Source organism: Rhinolophus sinicus, chromosome 6, assembly GCF_057876585.1.
Source record: "Rhinolophus sinicus isolate RSI-liver-muscle chromosome 6, RSI-T2T, whole genome shotgun sequence".
NCBI classification, from domain to species: Eukaryota; Metazoa; Chordata; class Mammalia; order Chiroptera; family Rhinolophidae; genus Rhinolophus; species Rhinolophus sinicus.
In genome coordinates, this window is record NC_142506.1 from 11,294,498 (window position 1) to 11,310,789 (window position 16,292).

Sequence of the window (16,292 nt, forward strand, 5' to 3'; positions counted from 1 at the left end):
TTATCCCTGGGTCAATCTCTGCCTAATTTTGTGACCTTGGCCTAGTAGTTGCCATACTCTCTGGGCCTAGATATTGGGTAGTCCCAAAAGCTCTGAGTGCCAGCTTTGCCCTTGGGTCTTTACAAGGAACAAAATGGTTCCAGGTCTGGTTCTTTCTCTTTGGAGAGGCCACATCTTTGTATGGGTAACCCTATTTCCCTGTTGTGTCAGGAGTCTCCAAAACCACCCCAGGTTCAGTTGTGTATTAGAAAGACTTAGCATACAATAGTACTTACTCATGGCTATGATTTATTACAGCAACAGGATAGAAAGCAATATCAGCAAAGGGAAAAGGCACAAGGGGCAAAGTCTGGAGGAAATCAGGCCCAAGCTTCCAAGAATCCTCTCCCAGTGGAGTCTTACGGGGTGTGTTTAATTCCCCCAGCAATGAGTTGTGACAGCGTGTGTGAAACGTTGCCAACCAGGGAAGCATACTAGAAACTCAGTGTTTGGGGTCTTTATCGGGGGCTGGTCCCAGGCAGCCTCAGTTTGGCACATACCAAAATTCCAGATCCCAGAAGGAAAACAAGTGTGCATGACAACCATCGTACAAGCCGTTAAGGCATAGTGGGCCATGGTTATCAGCTTTCAAAGTGGTGGAAACTCCACGTTCCCAGGTGCCGGCCAAGGGCCAACCTTGCAAAGAGGCCTTTCTGAAGCTGGCAGTCTCGGGCCTACTATGTTAACTCTTTTCCATATACCTGTCCACAAGTGAATGGCAGCGTTCAATGCCTAAACAAAGGCAACTCCAAACACAGGACATAAGGAGGCCACCCACTTAGGAAACAGTGTCAGAAGGGTCTCCCCGTCGATATTGGACAGTCAGTAATAAATCAACCCCAAAATGCTTACAAAATTTTGAGACACTATTCTGCAGCTTGCTTTTATCCCAGGTGACATTCCACGTCAAATCTAACTGTCGTATTTCATAGTTCAATTGTACTTACTCCATAGCATAGATATGCTATAATTAATTTCACCATCTGTTTTCGATATTCATTTTGCTTATTTTTAAAGACTTAAAATGAAGGAAAGTATTTAAGAACTCATGTCTCATAGATATTCTCTGCACAGTTAGTAAATGGAAACTCTTTTCTTCCTATTTCTAGCCTGTGACCCAAACAACAAACGCCTTCGTCAAATCAAGGACCAGATCCTGACAGACTCCAGGTACAATCCCAAGATCCTCTTTCAGTTGCTGTTGGACGCCGCACAATTTGAGTTTATACTCAAAGAGGTAAAAATAGCCAGTGAATAATCACCAACGTCGTAGTTATGTTATGCTTAAATTTTTTCTTTTCAAGATTGGGATTTTATAACGGTATCTCTGATCCAAGCTACAGATTCCAGCTGTCTGAGATAAGTCTTATAGGAAAAGGACGGGATGAAACACTGAACAAGCATTTAGTGCCGAGTGTCATTAGAGATACAGTGATTGTGGAGGGATACAGACATGAGTCAGAGAATCACACCAATGAAAATATAAATACAGACTGAGATACGTGCTCTAAAGGAAAATAGTCCTCTGGGGACCTGAAATGAAGGATCCTGTCCTAGCTTGGACAGCTTCCCTGAGCAGAGAAGCAAGAGCATCTGTAGGGACCGGAAGAACGGACTTGTCAGAGTTAGCTAAGAAAAGATAGGGACCATGATGGAGAACATTCCAGAGAGAGGACAGGATATGACTAAGTCCTCTAGGGTGGGGAACAGCATGACCAGTCCAAGGACTGAAAGACCAGTTGGTTGGAAGGGAGAGAATACAAGAGAAAGGTGGTTTGAAATGAAGTTGAAAGGTCAGCAGGAGCCAACCCGTGCTGGGTCTTGCAGCATTTCAGCCTTCATCTTAAAAGCCATGAATACCTATTGGAAAGGGCTTACATAGGATGCACGATTTGCATTTAAGCAAGGCCTCTTAAGGACTTTAAGGAATTTGATTTTAATGAAGAAAATGCTGGGGTTAGTTATATCCCTAGAGAAGTTTCTCCAGGCTTAACAAAAATGGCAGGTACCTGGGAATGCTCAGGTTTTGTAAACGGTAGCCCTGGGGGTTTGCATCAGGTGGGCCCAAGAACTCATCCTGGACTTGAGTGCCCATTCAGAACCAGCACTCACCCTCGCCTCAGTCTGGGCAGTGGTATACTAGATGTTTCTTTATCTTCTGGATACTCTGTTCTTCTATTAAGTAGCTCAGTAAAAGCAGACGTTGATTATTAACCTAATGTTAAAGCAGGTGCTAAGTGTTTTCAGTGACTTCTCTTGGTATAACTTTATGAGATCAGCGAAGTGCTACCCCTTTTTGATCTCTTTAATAAGGTCAGTGTTTTCCCTCTGAATAGCAAATCACTATTGAATACCTTCCCTGTTCCCAGCTAGGTCGTAGGAATTGAAAAACGAACAAGGCATGTATGTTCCTATAATCAAGGAGCTCAGTATAGTGGGAAAGAGGAAAATTAAGCCAAGATGAGAAACCAGGAAAGACCCAGGAACGGGAACTAGGAATCTTATTAGTAGGTGAAAGCAAAACTGGCCTTTCAGAGGCAAGTGAGAATTGCCCACAAGGAAGACATGCCTTCGGTCCAGTTAGGATCAGCCGCCAGAGCACCAGCAACCCAAAATTCTGTCGCTCAGAGTTGTCAGTAGAAATCAGGACCGGTGTGGGTCAGCCATCTGACCAAGCCTGCATTTCCCATCAGATCTGTTCTCTGGAGTGTATTGGACTAGAATAGTGTATTCAGGTAGAGGGGAAACAGAAGACAGCCTAAGGGAGCACCAGTTCATTCTTAAAGGTCTCCAAAGAAGAGAAAGATCTGGTAGAAAGGAGCAAAAACAAAACAACTGCCCAAAACAATGACATGTTTGAATTTCTGACATTTCAGCGTCACTCTTTAACCTATATTTTCATCTCTCCTACCTCCCATTCCAACCCTTTTTCTAGACTCACTTTCTGATTCGCTTAATAAACATACTAATTGAAACTATGTTTCTTCTAATCTTTATATGATGGGGCATCTAATTTAAGGACCATCCCCTATCTCAAATCCCGTCTTACACGATACGCAACCGGTGACACAGGTTGAACTCACAGGTTCAACCTGTGAGTGTTTGAAGGGCTCGCAGCCATTTGGTGTGTAATGAAGGCCTCAGAGTGATATTTGTGTTGCTATTGCTGGTCAAATGGCATTGATGGATCCCAGGCACTCAATAAGATAGGGTGAGCTCTATGAATAATTCTCACTGTTCCTCATCCTATTATTTCATTGATTAATCATCCTGCCTGATCACTAAGATTTCTCTGCCACTGGCCCCACAAAATTCCACCCAGCCTTTATCCTTTCATCTGCAGGTGGAGTCTCCCTACCCCATTGCCTGTCTTTTCAATATTCATTATGATGCTGAGAAATGAAGAATTTCTTATGAGAAAAATCAGTATTCATGCATTTTTTACTCCTAAGAGCCCTGTACCTTTGTGACATACCTTAAATGTGTTTTTAAAGTTTGTTTCAAAAACAACAACCCTGAATTATACCATTTCCTCCTCTGCCCAAGTCTTTATAGAATTTGAATTTTATGAAGGAATGAATTAATAAACAGAATTACTGTTCAGCAAAAACCATCTGTAATCAAAGAAGAAAATTTTTGTAGGTACTTTAGTTCATTCCCCAATCATCAGACAAAATGATACTCAGCCTTCTCTGGCTATTAAATTAGAATCACAGAAATTGTTGCCTCGAAGGGACTTAGAACAGTAGTCACCAAATTGAATTTCACATTAAAAATGCTGATTCCTGGCCTACCCAAGGTCACCTGAACCAGAATCATCAGGGGTGAGGCTTGGGAATCTGAAAACGAAAGCCATCCAGGCGGTGCTCTGGTACAGTTGCTCTGAAAACCACTGTCTTAGCGACGATCGAGCTTTGCCCTCCATTTGTATAAAGAAGTGAGGCTTAAGGGACGGCATCAGGGTAATGTTAATGTTGGGCATCTTTTTTTATAATAAATTCGGTGTCACTCATGCTTTCTTAGTAAACTGCCCGATCTGGATTTCCTCTTAAGTAAATAAATCTCGTGTCCCTTCAACAGATGTTCAAGCAAATGCTTTCAGAAAAGCAAGCGAAATGGGAGCATTACAAGAAAGAGGGCTCAGAGCGGATGACAGAGCTTGCTGATGTCTTCTCAGGAGTGAAACCCCTAACCAGAGTGGAGAAAAATGGTAATTGCTGAAGGGGAAATACTGGTGTGGTAGAAATGTGTACACAGGTTATTGGGCATGGGCAGAGTCAGAAGTCCTTAGGTTGTCATCATTGTGTGCTAGGACATTGCTGGTGAAGATCCCTTGGGCGTTCTCCTTATCCTCTCTGGACTTCAGGTTTCTTATCTTTGAAATCTGAGTTTAGGCTAAATCAAGGGTTCTTCCTCTCTGGTTCACATAATCCTTAGAGAAGCATAGTCCATCCTCCCACCCCCACCACTGTCTGCAAAACCAGTGTGTCAGCATGTGTGCATTTGGGGCAAGGGGAAAAGGACCTGTAATTGTCATGATCTGCTCATAAGGCTAGTTCACTCAATATTAATAACTGTCAAAGTAGATGATATCTAAGATTGTTTTCTAATCTTGTGTGGTGCTTTGTCACTGAGGCACCTGCCACCTAGTGGCGGAAGAGGGGACCTGCTGCAGACTGTTTTGAAACTAAACATAGCTTAAGTTTTAACGGTTTTGATCCTGGTTCTTTTAGGAAATTTCATCTATGGAAAAATTGTGGTATCACTTCAGATCTTTCTCTAGATAGGAACCTTTCAAATTGCCCTTGAAAGACCGTTCTGAATTTTAAGGTGACAAATTATACTATTTTGTTAATGTTGAATGTTTGTTTTAACTGTCAAATTCATTTCCATGAAGTTAATTATACAGTATAGCTTTTTATAAAGAAAACTTTTCTATTTGTAATCAGTATGAGCTTGTGATTACCGTATTTGGCTTTTGTTGATTTGTTTGATGCTGAATGGTTGTCTAAAATACAGTTCCAAATTACATTATTGTTCTTATTGGAAAAAGTCAGCGAGTTTTTAATGATGCGATATAAATTGGCAACTTGTTTTGTAGGTTGCTATTATTGTAACTAAAAACCAAAGAACCACCTATAACATTCTGACTAGATTAGTTGTGTAGAATCAGGCACATTGATCTCTGTTTTAGTCTCTTTTAGTTCTTACAAATACCAGCATTGTTTCAGAGGTCATTCAAAACAGCATCTTATACTTTTTCTGGCTACATAGCATATGTACTTTGGAAGGACTTTCACAAATATTTCTCATTTGATCCTTACAACCTTGTAAGATAAACATCTTTATCCTTATCTTATATGTAAGGAAAATGAAGCTTAAAAATGTAACCACTTGCCTAAGGTAACAAAGGTCTAGAGCCTGGGTGTCACTCATCACATCAGAATCTCCATCTCCTGCTCTTTCTACTGCTCCATGCCCCTCAGTCCTACAAAAAAACCTTCAAAACCACAACTGGTGTTCCTCATGTCAATTATGATAACTTAGCTTATAAGCCCTGAAGTGCTTTTATTAAAGTGAAATCATCCCATGGATAAAAAAAAACAAACTGTAATTTAGAGAATCAACTTGGTGAGGTGAAAAGAGTAAAGCCTTTGAATCGGGACAGACAGTTGTGAAAATCCTGGTTCTACCAGAATTTAGTAACTGTAGCCCAGCATAGGATTCTTAATATCTCTGAGCGTCAGCTTTCTTATCTGAGAAATAGGTACAAATTCCTACCTCCATAGATTGTTGTGAAGATTGAATGAGGCAAAGCTTAGAGCTTCACGTTCTGATGGTACGAGAAGTATATTAACCCCTTGCCCTTTGTCTGCCATGAGAAATGCCAGCTGGTGTGTGAATGCAGATGGCATCACCTAATCAGTTCAGACTTCTCCACAACTCACCACTCGTAGGTCATAGTCCTGGCGCATTGGTCTCTACTTTCCCCCAAGACATGCCATTGTCATTTTTGCTCCAAAGCCTCTGCCAGGTGGGTCCCTTCATCCAGGGATAAACTATCCCTCTTTCTCTCTCTGCCTGTCCAGATCTGTACCCATCCTCACTTCTCCAGAAAACTCTCCCCAATTACTCCACTCCCATCCTTCAGTTCCTTCCCAACTCCTCCTCCGCCACTGCCCCCTCGGCTCACGTTGGTTTACACCCTGTCCTTGGGCCTTTAACCCTTCTCTGCTAGGTGTCATAGACTAAGCTACTCACATCGAAAGTTTCATCTTTTCTACCAGGTTGCATGCCCCAGGCATTTTTGTTGTTATTGTAAGGAGAATAAAAGCTCTGTGATTAAGAACTAGGTTTGTAAAGGATTATTTAATTAAATTCAAAGCCACAGTGACAGGACTTCTGGGATTTCACTAGTCTTTCCTTGTTTCTGTATTAATAGAAAATCTTCAAGCTTGGTTCAGAGAGATCTCAAAACAAATATTGTCTTTAAACTATGATGATTCTACTGCTGCAGGCAGAAAAACTGTGCAACTAATACAAGCATTGGAGGAGGTAAGAAAAGTCTTTCTAAATGAATCATACCTTTAGATGCATCTAGCAATCTGCTCCTGGAAATATATCTAAGAGAATATTTTGTCAGAAGCAAAAGCAGTATGAATTAATGTGCCCACTGTTATGGCATATACAGTGTCCTAAAATGGGGAAAATAATTAAATGACCAGCATGAAGAGAATGGTAGCAAAAATTATGATATTTCCACTTGTGGAAATATGAAGTCTCAGCAAAATAATTATGAAACCAATATAGAAACATTAAGAAAAGTGTGGTAAAGAAGTAAAAGAAAAAATAAAATTGCATTATATGCACCATTTTTAGGTTTGTAAAAAGTATGTACGTTGGGGGGAAAAACTAGAAAAGAATACACAAAAAATAAAAATAGTTGAATGATAATCATATGCTTATAAATGATACATTTTCTTTTCTGAAAAAAATTGTTTATTGTTTTTTATCTACTCAAAAAGTGATTGCACCAAAAAAGAATTATTATGCCTCCATACTCTTAAATTTTTACTTATATGTTTAACTAGATTTAAAATGGAAAATAAACAAAAGCATCAGAACAATAACCATACACTCTGTTATTTTGAAAACATTACTGATATTCATCTGAAACCCTGTTTAATTGGTATTGTTGTACATTTTTAGAGATTAATTAATGCTCTTTTTTATTTGGCATACTTTCTTGTGAGCTTTTTCTTATTTTTGCAAGGTTTTTAGGATGGTCACTGTTAAATGGCCACTCAGTATAATAGTCCATTGTTAGTGTACCAGGTTCCCTAACCATTCCAGAACAATTGCTCACTTGTACTATTTCTATTTTGGTTGTTTTTGGATTTTCTAGTCTATGGTAGAACGATAAACAACTTTGTAAATCTCAGATGTCTTTTTATCTTTTGCATTATTTATTTTGATATATAGCCCAGGCCCCGTGAATTGGGTGCATTAAAATGTCAGACACTGTAGACTCATTATTTTGTTTTTAAAGAGTACATCCAAAGAACTTAATAGTGTACAAATGCCACCACCTTGTTGTGATGTAACTTGTTTTGTTTTTTAGCCGTCCTGCAAATGTTCAGAATTAAGAGGATTATCCAATACATGTTTATTGACACTGAAATGGAAATTGGGAGTATTCACTTATTATGTCATATATTTACAGGATAAGAAATAGGGCAACATTTTCTAATCCTAGTGCATTGTTTTATGACTTGGCTTACACATTTCAGAAATTGTAATTTGAACTAAAAATTTTGCCAAGAAGTTCTTAGTACGTAGGGTGGAAAGAAATGAACACTACAGAAGCCATTCAAGATTTTTCAATTAATTGTATTTATGTAACACAGGTTCAAGAATTTCACCAGTTGGAATCCAATCTGCAAGTATGTCAGTTTCTTGCTGACACTCGCAAGTTTCTCCACCAAATGATCCGAACCATTAATATTAAAGAGGAGGTCCTGATCACGATGCAGATTGTAGGGGACCTTTCTTTTGCTTGGCAGTTAATTGACAGGTAATGTGGACAGCCTGACGTTTGCGCTGGATGCCCGCCACCGGGAAAGTCTTCTAACCATCTACTCCTTTTTTACAGTTTCACTTCTATCATGCAAGAGAGCATAAGGGTAAACCCATCCATGGTAACTAAACTCAGAGCTACATTCCTGAAGGTAAGCAAAGAACAGTGAGACCTCATTCTCAGCTACTGGGAAAGAGTTGACCTGATTTGTTCATTCGGCCCAAGATTTCGTCCTTTTAGACATTTGGATAACTTAAGGATTTTTTTATAAACTGAAAATTGTTAGCGATTCTTCTCTGAGAGCATAGCTTCAAAGGGTGCCAGAAGTATTTGAAGTTTGAATTAGTAAGTTGGAGTATCGTACAGAAAATTGTTTTTAAATGAGAGAAGTAAATTTTTTTAAGGTTTTACCAGTATACTAAAAATGTGAATCCTGTGGGTACTTGATTTCCTAGAGGGAACTATAAATCCTATTACGTACTCATTTTTAAAATCCTGCATGGCCCTTGATTCCAAGATAATTTCAGATCATGATAAATGGACAGATAATTTACTCAGTGTCTTCCGATGGCATTACCCCATATATCAATTCTGAAGTGCACTTTCTTTCATATGCTAACAACTCTGTGATTGAGGATGGGTTTTATCATTGATGGCGCAGTGTAGTTTAGTTGTCAGCATGTCTTTTTCTCTCTGAGTGGTACATAAAGTGATGGCACGTCTTCCAGGCCACAGCATCTTTGATCGAAGTCAATACAGTCAAAATGTTTGATTTCCACAGAGGGCAAGCTGTCTTCTATAGCACAGTGCCTTTCAAACTTGCGGGTATGCGAGAATCCCCGGGGGTCTTGTCACAACACAGATGGCTGGGTTCTGGCCCCAGAATGTCCGATTAAGTACGTCTGGGCTGGAGCTCAAGAACTGGCATCTCTAGTAAGTCCCCAGGTGAGGCCGAGGCTCTGGTCCAGGGACCACAGCTTGAGAACCACCGCTGTCGCCGAAGACTATCATTTAAAACTTATATTGTGTCAGAAACTATTAATGACATTGATGAAGTTCAGTGGTTGTTGCTTCCTTGGGTAAAGCCCAAGAGCTTTGTGATATGTTACTATTTCTGGAAATACAGAGGTTGCTAGGACTCGAAAAAGAGGAACAGATACATCTTATTTTTCTTCCAGCTTGCTTCTGCCCTTGACTTGCCCCTTCTTCGTATTAATCAAGCAAATAGCCCTGATCTTCTCAGTGTGTCTCAGTATTATTCTGGTGAATTGGTGTCCTACGTGAGAAAGGTAAGAGATGCATCAAGGCGACGTTTATTTTATTGGCAAAATAACTGCTACTTTAACTACATAAGGTATGGTTGGGAGCCCTATAAAAAGTACACCCGTGTTTCTTTCCCCTCTTAATTTTATCCCAGAAATTTGCAATACCTGAAAATAAACGTATTCTTACAGGTACTGTGGATGTACAGATGTGGTTTTACTTTCAAAGAACTTTTTTTTAAGTGCTGTTTACACCTGTTTTTTAAGTGCTGGTGGTTTTAACCCTATTTTATAGGTTTAGGAACTGAAGAACAGAGATTATAATGGCTTCTGTAAAGTCACAGAGCTGGTAGGTAAGAAGTACCAGATAAAGAGCCAACATAACCTGGTTGGAATTTGAAGTTTTCAGGGGAAATTTGGTCCTTGTTTCAAGAACTTATGCTGTAGTGAGGAGCCAGACAGGCCTGGATTCAAAATTTACCTGTGTCACCTCCTAGCCGAGTGTTCTACGGCCATGTTACTTCATGTTTCTGACCTCAATCTTTTACAAGTTTGCCATGTGGAAAAGACAGATGTTTTTGCAGCATTTGTATGAGGATTAGCTGTATATCTATGAGCAGGAACATACCCTGTGCCTGAGAGCAGTTATTAAAAGAGCACCCCCTCCAGTAGACAAATGGCTTTGTACTCACTGGACCCTTACTGTCACCCTCGCATTTATCAGCTAAGAAAATGAAAGAGATTTTCAATTGTTTTTCTGCTTTTCCCTTTCCTTAAAGGTTTTGCAGATCATTCCAGAAAGCATGTTTACTTCTCTGCTTAAGATCATAAAGCTTCAGACCCACGATATTATTGAAGTGCCGACCCGCCTGGACAAAGAAAAGCTGAGAGACTACGCTCAGCTTGGCCCACGATATGAGGTGGCGTGTCCCTTTGACTCGTGCCTTTTGATATTTAAAACCCACACCATGAAATACCATAGGTCTGTCATCTGCCGTATTCCCAGGACCACCAGATCAATTCTGATTTTTTTTCCGTCACTCAATGATAACTACGTTTGCCGCGTCAGTACAATCACACCTTTATTTGTTCCGCTGTCCTGGTGTCATTGAGGGCCTTACCTGCCTGAGTGTTCTCAGAGGAAGTGGACGGACCTCAGCTAATCACTCTGTCCTTGCATAGCCTTGATGAATCAGCCCTTATTCTTCTTGGGCCTGATTGCCTAGACTTTTCACATTCAGGTTCCTGCTTGGTATGTCAAACCATGGCTCAAAAAATCTGTATTCCATTAACCATTTCCTACAGCCAGACTTTTAAGCCCACTCAAGAGTTAAGCACCTCAGAGGTCATTTTTCCCAAACACCTCCGCTTTTCTTTCTCCCTGAACTTAAAGATGTGAAAAGTAAAATCAAGTGAAAATTGAAAATACGATGTCTGTTGTTAGCACATTTTATTCCTGTATCAATTTCACACTCAGACAGAGCTCCAAAAATTACATCATGAATTTAGAGTTTCAAGCTTGGAATTTCCACATTTATTCTAACTGAAAAATGTAGCACCTGTCTACCTTATCAATGTCTCTGTTGCTTGAAACAAACATAGAAGGCAGGAAAGGGGAGATTATCTTCGTAGAGTCTCGAAGAGCTATTTCTACTTGGAAGGGACCATCCATGTCATTAAGTCCTGCCCTCATTTTATGCGTGAGAAACTGAGGCCCAAAGAAGGAGAAATGATTGGTCAAAGCTTAAAGAACTATTTTATGTCTTCTGACTCGGTTTCTGAAAATGTCTAGCAGTGGTCTCAGTGACACCACAAAGCCTCATTTCTGATTGGGACAGGGACACACAAGCGTCCTAAAGCTGCATACTCGTTCCTATTGTCTTTCTCCTTTCTGGGACCATTAGCCGATTGTTTTAGCTTCCCTTAGAAATGATGGGTCTTTTATCTCTTTTTCTTTCTTAAAGGTTGCCAAGCTGACTCATGCGATTTCCATTTTTACTGAAGGCATCTTAATGATGAAAACCACTTTAGTCGGTATTATCAAGGTAACGGCTCTGATGCTGGTCTGCGTGGCCTTGTAGTAAGACCCTGGGTTTGGATTACTGTGGTATTTATCCCATGGGGAACAGGGAAAGACCTTAGCATCTTGCATCCCTTGCTGTTTCACATTCACTTCACTCATGGATTGATAGAGGGGCAGAGAGCATTACAGTCTTTATTTTTCATAATACCCAAGAGTTATTTAAATCTAAGGCAAATCCATTTTATTGACTCTATAATAATAAGGAAAACAAAATGATTCAGTTCCCTTGGAATAGCGAGCGCTCTCTCTCTCTCTCTCTCTCTCTCTCTCTCTCTCTCTCTCTCCCTCTCTCTCTCTCGTTCTCTCTTTCTCTCTTCCACCCTTCTTTCTTTTTAATATTTGTATGTTGCACCTCAGGTGCAAAGCACTGAGATAATCATACCCCATTGTCATTTTGAGGTCATTGTCATCACTGATGCATGGAAGCTCCTCTCTTCTTTTTTCCTTTCTCATCTCCTGATGCGCATGCCTGTTCCCATCCCCACAGCACCCACTCTGTACGTGTGATATATGTGCAGGCATCCTTGGTATTCGCATGTGGTGTAATTTGATGTAAGCACGTGTTCTTGAGTTATCTAAATCATTGTGCTCTGTCTCTTCATTCTTTCTCCAACTTTTCTCACTAGTTACTGCTTTTGAAATAAATTCATGTTGCTCTGGGTCTGGTAGGTGGTTACTTCTCACTATTGCAGAGAATGTCACCTTTTACTTAGCCATTGCCCCAGGGACAGACATCTGTGTTGCCCAGCAGCACACCTACGTTCCTCATCATCATAAACACTGTCGAGATGAGCATCTCTGAAATCTACTCGTATGGACCCAAGAATGTGTCGCTGGCTCATAGGGCATGTTGATACTTAGTTTGTCTCAATACTGCCAGATGATCTTCTGAAATGACTGTTTGCTGTGTATCTACCTACACTTTTGCCTGTACTGTTATTGTGCGCTTTCTACCTTCTGCTCTGCCGAGGGGTATAAAGTGGTGTCTCATTGCTGTTTTAACTTACAGCCCTGTGATGCCTAGTGATGTGCCCGTTCACATAGTTCATGGTGCTGTTATTTTCCGTTTCTCTGACGTCTGTAGAATCTGAACATTTCTGATTTTTAAACAAATTTATATTTATCAAATTGCCAGATTAACATTTGTATTGATAAAATCCAAGAAAATATAGGAAATGACCCTAAAATAGATATGGAACTTTAGTGTGTATTTTCTGGAAGTGTGTTAAAAGAAATTCTATTATATATACTAATAGAATACTAATAGAATCCATTAAACATGCTTTAGGTCTGATGCCAGTTTCTATGCAGAGAGTATACGTTCAGGTTATCACTTCTTATTAATCCATAAAGTAGTGATGAATCCTTGGGCCAGATGAAGCGTTGCATATGCAAAGTGACCAGTATAAAAAGGATTTAATAAAACATAACAATTAGCAATAACTATCACAGGAAAGACCTTTAAGAAAAGTGTAAGTCTTCAGCCACAAGCTTTCAGATAATAAGAGCAGAGGGAATATCTAACGGACTGTCTTTGCCAGTCCAACAACTCAGGGCCCTTGCTAACCTTTAACCTCCCAAGGTTAAGGATCTATTTCAAACACTTATAAAAAGTATAAGTTCACTTTAGTCAGTATGACTTAAAACAAGTGAGATATACACCGAGATGTAAGTGTTCATTGTTAGAGGTAGCCCCCCCCAAAAAAAAAAAAAGAAATAATCTAAGTGTTTATCAGGAAGAGAATGGCTGAATATCATGGTGCACTCGTGCTAGGGATTGCTGCCATTGGAAAAGAAATTGCCACGGGGAGATTTCCAAGACTTGAAGTGAAAAAAGCCAATTGCAGAACGAGGTGTTTGTATGTATATATCATCCCATGTAGACTTTTGAAATTAAATATGTATTTAAGGACAAATGTGTATGCAATTGGATAAAGATAGGTCTGGAAGATGCATATGAAACCTGTTAACTGTTGCTAACTTCAGTGGAATGGCTAGAAATGTGAGGAAGGGACTGTGAAGGGGCTTTCTCTTAGCTCTGAGCACTCCGTAGGTTAGTAAAAGTCTAGGAAGCATTGGAAGGTCCATTTGAGACCTTTCGATTCATGAAAAGATTTCATTCTTTTTCATTAAATCTGTCCTTATAAGGAATATATCTTTCAAAACTTCATGTTACTTTGATTTTTTCTCATCAATTATATGTATTTATAATTTACCTTTTTATCATAAAATAGAACATAGATACTGAAAGCTACAGAAACAATTATGTAGCTTCATGAGTTATTCTAAGGGAAATACCATTTCTTTTCACCACCACTCCAGGCGAGAAATGTAATGGAGCCAGCTCCCACCCTAGGGCCCTCCTTATGTGCCCTGACCCAATCCGTCTCTGTTTAGAGTTTCATTATCCAAAAGTAAATCTCTCTACATTATAATTTATACTTGCCCATTTTTAAAATATGTCTTTTAAGTCTTTTAATCTCCAGGTTTCTCTGTTCTTTTTTATCGTACAATTTATCTGTTGAAGAACCCAAAGCCTTTGACCTACAGTCTCTCCCCAGTCTGGATGTGGCCAGCTGCATAGTCATGATGTAATTCAACGTGTGTTTCTGGCTTTTGTCAGTTCTGCAACTTGCACTGCATTTGTCTTCGTGAAAGTTTAAATATAATCAAACCCAGATGGACCCCACCAGTTGCCTTTATGACTTTTTAAAATAATGGTTCTTTACAAATTTAAAAAAGAAACAAGTCGGAATTCAAAGCAGTGTGCTTTAAAATGATTTGATGTTTTATGGCTCTGATAGGAGACTGTCTGTGGGGAAATAACAAAAGCTTTCTCATTACAGAAAAAATGAACCAGCAAAATAAACTTAAAGAGTTAGATAGCAGATTTGCTTTTTCATTTTATCCCCCAAATTAAATACAGAACCATTCCAAGAATGCTCAAAAAAAAAAGAGAATCATTAAATTTGCAGCGTGGTCCAACTCAAAACTTGAGTTTGTCCATCTGGCTGTCGATGCCCTGAAAAGACAGTGAATTCAAATGCAGGCCCTTCACTCCACTCCCTCCTTCAAGTGATAAAAAAAGAGGCACTTTTTACTTTTAATGAAATTATTAAAATGTGAGGCAACTTAAGACTTTCCATACCCACCATCTTTGAAATGTCATATTGTAAAATTATCATCATGAATTTACCGAGATAAACCAAGTCCTAAAGAAGTGAGTCTAATGCTGTCTTAGCTACACAAGCTCACAGAGGAAGAGGAAAGGAAAACAGTCCTGATCCTTTAGAAAAGAGGTAGAAGAGTGTTCCACGGTGGATTCTGGAAACCGTTTTTCCTGTGGATTTCTTCAGGACCGAGCTTTTCCTCACTGCCATTTATTACTCTTCAATTTGCACATAGGTGGATCCGAAACAGTTGCTGGAAGACGGAATAAGAAAGGAGCTAGTAAAACGTGTTGCTTTTGCTCTTCATAGGGGATTGATCTTCAACCCTCGAGCCAAGGTACCACATGACCAAAATGAGTCTGTCCTTTCTCTTTCTCTTTCTCAGCTTGCAAAATGGGCTACAGCACCATTTTTAACAATTGTGAACAAGACCTTTCCTTCTAACATAGATCTAATATATGATTTTCAGTACAATTAGCGGATGTGCTTTTTGATCCTTTACTGTAATCCAGTCGTATTAAAGAAAATCCTGTTTAAAACCAGTACTTCTTTCCTTCACCTGTTGATCCCCAAGTTTAAGAATTGAACTGTTTGTGATTCTGAGTTACTTCCTATAGTTGAAAGAAATTGGTTAACCCTAAAGCAGATAGGAACTATAAAGGCTAATTTTTTATTTTGCCTAATCTGTTGAGTAATATGGTCATTTTCCTCAGAAAACGTAGGTCTGAAATTTACATATGGGTAATTTTCATCTTAGTAAACTCAATTCAAAATAGTTTGTTTTAAGATAGATACGCAAATAAGAGAAAGATAGACTATAGTGGTTGACAGTCTACTCCAAAATAATAGAATTTATGTTTCCCGTTTGCACAGCCAAGTGAATTGATGCCGAAGCTGAAAGAGTTGGGGGCCACCATGGATGGATTCCATCGTTCTTTTGAATACATACAGGACTACGTCAACATTTATGCTCTGAAGATCTGGCAGGAAGAAGTATCTCGTATTATAAATTATAATGTGGAGCAAGAGTGTAATAACTTCTTAAGAACAAAGGTGTCTAAATACATTTTAAATTCTTGACTGTATTTATTATTTCTGACATTTAAAATACATACCCTAAACCTCAGAAATGCCAACAACAAAGTTCATTTAAACAGTTTCTAAAAATCAGTTAGCACTAGATAGTCACGAATATCTTTGGGGCTGTGAGAGTTGCAGAAAACTTTATACCGTGTTTCCCCGAAAATAAGACCCAGACAGGCAATCAGCTCTAATGCATCTTTTGGGGCAAAAATTGATATAAGACCCGGTCTTATTTTACTATATCAGACTGGGTCTTATGATATAATATGACATGATATGATATGATATGATACCGGGTATAATATAATATATAATATAATATACTGGGTCTGATACATATTAATTTTTGCTCCAAAAGACACATTAGAGCTGATTGTCCGTCTAGGTCTTATTTTCGGGGAAACACGGTATGACACCTGGCCTCTGGGACTTTACTATCCTAAGGAGAAAGCAGACATAATTAAATGGGTACAGAATGAAGCTGTTTGTTGTCACTGTTATAACACAAGTGATTGACTGACAGTTCTTCTGAGACTTTGATCAGAATACATTCCTAAGTGGAATTGCTGGGTCAAATG

The 16,292-nt window shown here is 39.2% G+C and overlaps 1 protein-coding gene across 6 annotated transcripts in view; it reads left to right on the forward strand.

Annotated features, from left to right (window-relative positions):
- Positions 1-16,292, forward strand: part of WASHC5 (WASH complex subunit 5) — a 55,230-nt gene that overhangs the window by 19,715 nt on the left and 19,223 nt on the right. For all 6 annotated transcript variants that reach the window (XM_074316722.2, XM_019723053.3, XM_019723124.3 and 3 more), the window contains 10 exons: positions 1,149-1,276; positions 4,120-4,249; positions 6,482-6,594; positions 7,947-8,113; positions 8,192-8,267; positions 9,295-9,405; positions 10,158-10,298; positions 11,343-11,423; positions 14,867-14,968; positions 15,505-15,684. In XM_074316722.2, coding sequence (XP_074172823.1) covers positions 1,149-1,276; positions 4,120-4,249; positions 6,482-6,594; positions 7,947-8,113; positions 8,192-8,267; positions 9,295-9,405; positions 10,158-10,298; positions 11,343-11,423; positions 14,867-14,968; positions 15,505-15,684 — 1,229 coding nt within the window. The remainder of the gene's footprint in view (positions 1-1,148; positions 1,277-4,119; positions 4,250-6,481; positions 6,595-7,946; positions 8,114-8,191; positions 8,268-9,294; positions 9,406-10,157; positions 10,299-11,342; positions 11,424-14,866; positions 14,969-15,504; positions 15,685-16,292) is intronic.